Genomic DNA, 2800 nt, shown 5'->3' on the forward strand with positions numbered 1-2800 from the left:
AAGACCTGGAAATAGAGATAACTCGAATGTGGAATCTAAAAACAGAAACAATTCCTATCATAGTAGGTGCCTTAGGTATAATAAAAAAATATTCAGACAAATACATAACAAAAACACCAGGACTTACAAATATATATAACATACAGAAAATTGCACTACTGGGTACTGCACACATTCTACGCAAAACACTTTCAATACAGTAAACATAAGAGCACCACAGCAAACCACAGCACATACCCAAGGCGCACAGAGCTGCGCTCGGTAGTGAAGTGAAAGCACGTTATAAAAATAAAACTACTGAACAATAATAATAATAATGGCTAATAAAACTTCTTTGCAGATTCTTGTGGAATAGAACAATTTGCCTGCTCTGATGGTGAATGTCTTTCAATTCGTCTTCTTTGCAACACACAAGAGGACTGTGATGATGGAAGTGATGAATTCGGGTGTGTATATAATACAACTGAACTTCCGACAACAGGTAAGGAGAATGTTTCTCTCTCTGTAACTATAATTGTTGCTATTTAACTAATATGTCAGACCTGATTGACCAAGCCTATGATCAAAGACCATGACCATCATTTATTTCCCTACATATGATATACTCCTAATTACATTATCCTCTATGTCTTTCTGTTCACTTTTCCATGCTCGCTTGGGCTGGATGGAATTGATTGTGGTGGGTTTTCTCCATCTGGATGCCCTTCCTGTCATTAACCCTCGCTTGTTTCCAAGTAAGATAATATTTCCTCATGACAAAGCAGTGAAGTGGCAGAACTGTTAACACACTGTTCAAAATACTTCATGATTTGAGTTCAAATTGTGCCAAGATCAACTTTACTTTTATCTTTTCATGGTCAATAAAATAAATACCAGCTGAGTTCTGGGGTTGATGTAAATTGACTTACCCCCACCACTGCCTCAAGCTTGCTGGCCTTGTGCCAAATTTTGAAATCACTATTTCTTCATGACCAAACATATTTCCACAGAAGATTTGAAACGAATGACACTGCTTGTATGGCGGTGACACTTGTTTACAAGCATCACATAAAGTCAAGGCAAGGAGACAGTAATATACACACATGCACATACACACACACACACACATACACACACACACACACACATGCATACACACATATTTATATATACACAATGGGCTTCTTTCAGTTTTCATTTATTAAATCCTAAGGTAATAGCAGATACTTGCCAACCCCCCTCTCCCGGCATTACACTGTGGGACATAACCTGAAACCATGGGGTTGGGCTGGAAAGCAACCTTCTTACCACACAGCCATGCCTGTAACTACAGCTGACTAATTAATGAATTATTTATTAGCTTAGATTAATGAGTTTATTATTATCCTACTCGATCAATTTAATTTTGTCATCTAGCTATATCTATTATTCTCTGTTTCTAAATATAGCAGTGTGTAACAGCAACCAGTTTGCATGCCAAGACAAAAGCTGTATCCCCATCGACTGGCGATGTGATGAAGAAACAGACTGTCGCGATGGAAGCGATGAAAGCATTTGTGAAAAGGATTTGTTTTCACCAACGTTTTCTTTCTGTAAGTAACAACTTCTAGCATTCTTTTCTATACTAGGCACAAGGCCCGAAATTTTGGAGGAAGGAGACAGCTAATTATATCAACCCCAGTATGCAACTGGTACTTGATTTATCGACCCCAAAAGGATGAAAGGCAAAGTCGACTTTGGCAGAATTTGAACTCAGAACATAAAGACAGACAAAATACCACCAAGGATTTCGCCCGGTGTGCTAACGTCTCTGCCATCTCACTGCCTTTACAAATAATATTCTTTTCTACTCTAGGCACAAGGCCCAAGATTTTGGGGGGAGGGGGCCAGTTGATTAGATCAACCCAATACACAACTGGTACTTAATTTATCAACCCTGAAAGGATGAAAGGCAAAGTCGGCCTTGGCGGAATTTGAACTCAGAACGTAAAGACAGACGAAATACCACTAAGCATTTCACCCGGCGTGCTAACGTCTCTGCCAGCTCATTACCTTAACAACTTTTAACATTAAGAAGACAATAATTTCTTTTCAATTATTAAAGCTTCTCTTTCAAGATGGATTAGATTTCTTTCATTGTTTACAATTATGTTTTGATCAGTGTCCTAGTTGATAAGAATTGACGAGAACATTGTTATCAACTTTATCCTCTTCCTTGGCATTGTCATCATCACCATCACCATCATCACTGATATTGACATTGTCGTTCATATTGTTGTCATCGTCATCATCATTGTCATAATCACAGTTGTGGTTGTGGTTGCCATCATTGTTGTCATTGTCCTACACCTCATTGTCATCATCATTGTCGTCATCGTTGTTGTTGTCGTCATCGTTGTTGTTGTCGTCATCGTCGTCGTTGTCGTCATCATTGCTGCTGCTGCCACCACCACCACTTATTCATGTAGTGAGAACACCACATAGAATGTACAATGAAAATGTACTCCTCAGCTGCATAATGGAATTTCATTTTAGAAAGACATTTTGAAGATGTTTGCAAAAAACAAGAGTAAGAGAAGAAAACATACTATCTCGACTATGCTGCTGTTCAACAGACTAGTGAATCAAACAAGAATTTAAAATCTAATTGGAGGGATAGTAGTAATTTCAAATTTAGAGGAAGGTAGATTAAGTAGTGATGGACAGCAGGTTAGGGGTAAATCAAGTATGAGGGGAGAAAAAAAAAAGGAAATGGAAGGACAATACCCTAAGGAGTGGTAAGAATTTGGAAAAAATTCAAGGTAAGGGAATTAAGGTCAAG

At 38.2% G+C, this 2800-nt stretch overlaps 1 protein-coding gene across 1 annotated transcript in view; it reads left to right on the forward strand.

Annotated features, from left to right (window-relative positions):
* Window positions 1-2800, forward strand: part of LOC106880168 (uncharacterized) — a 112178-nt gene that overhangs the window by 103734 nt on the left and 5644 nt on the right. The window contains exons 16-17 of the mRNA XM_014930013.2: window positions 341-481; window positions 1428-1571. Of these exons, the coding sequence (XP_014785499.1) occupies window positions 341-481; window positions 1428-1571 (285 nt within the window). The remainder of the gene's footprint in view (window positions 1-340; window positions 482-1427; window positions 1572-2800) is intronic.

Source organism: Octopus bimaculoides, chromosome 4 (genome assembly GCF_001194135.2).
Source record: "Octopus bimaculoides isolate UCB-OBI-ISO-001 chromosome 4, ASM119413v2, whole genome shotgun sequence".
Lineage (NCBI taxonomy): Eukaryota > Metazoa > Mollusca > Cephalopoda > Octopoda > Octopodidae > Octopus > Octopus bimaculoides.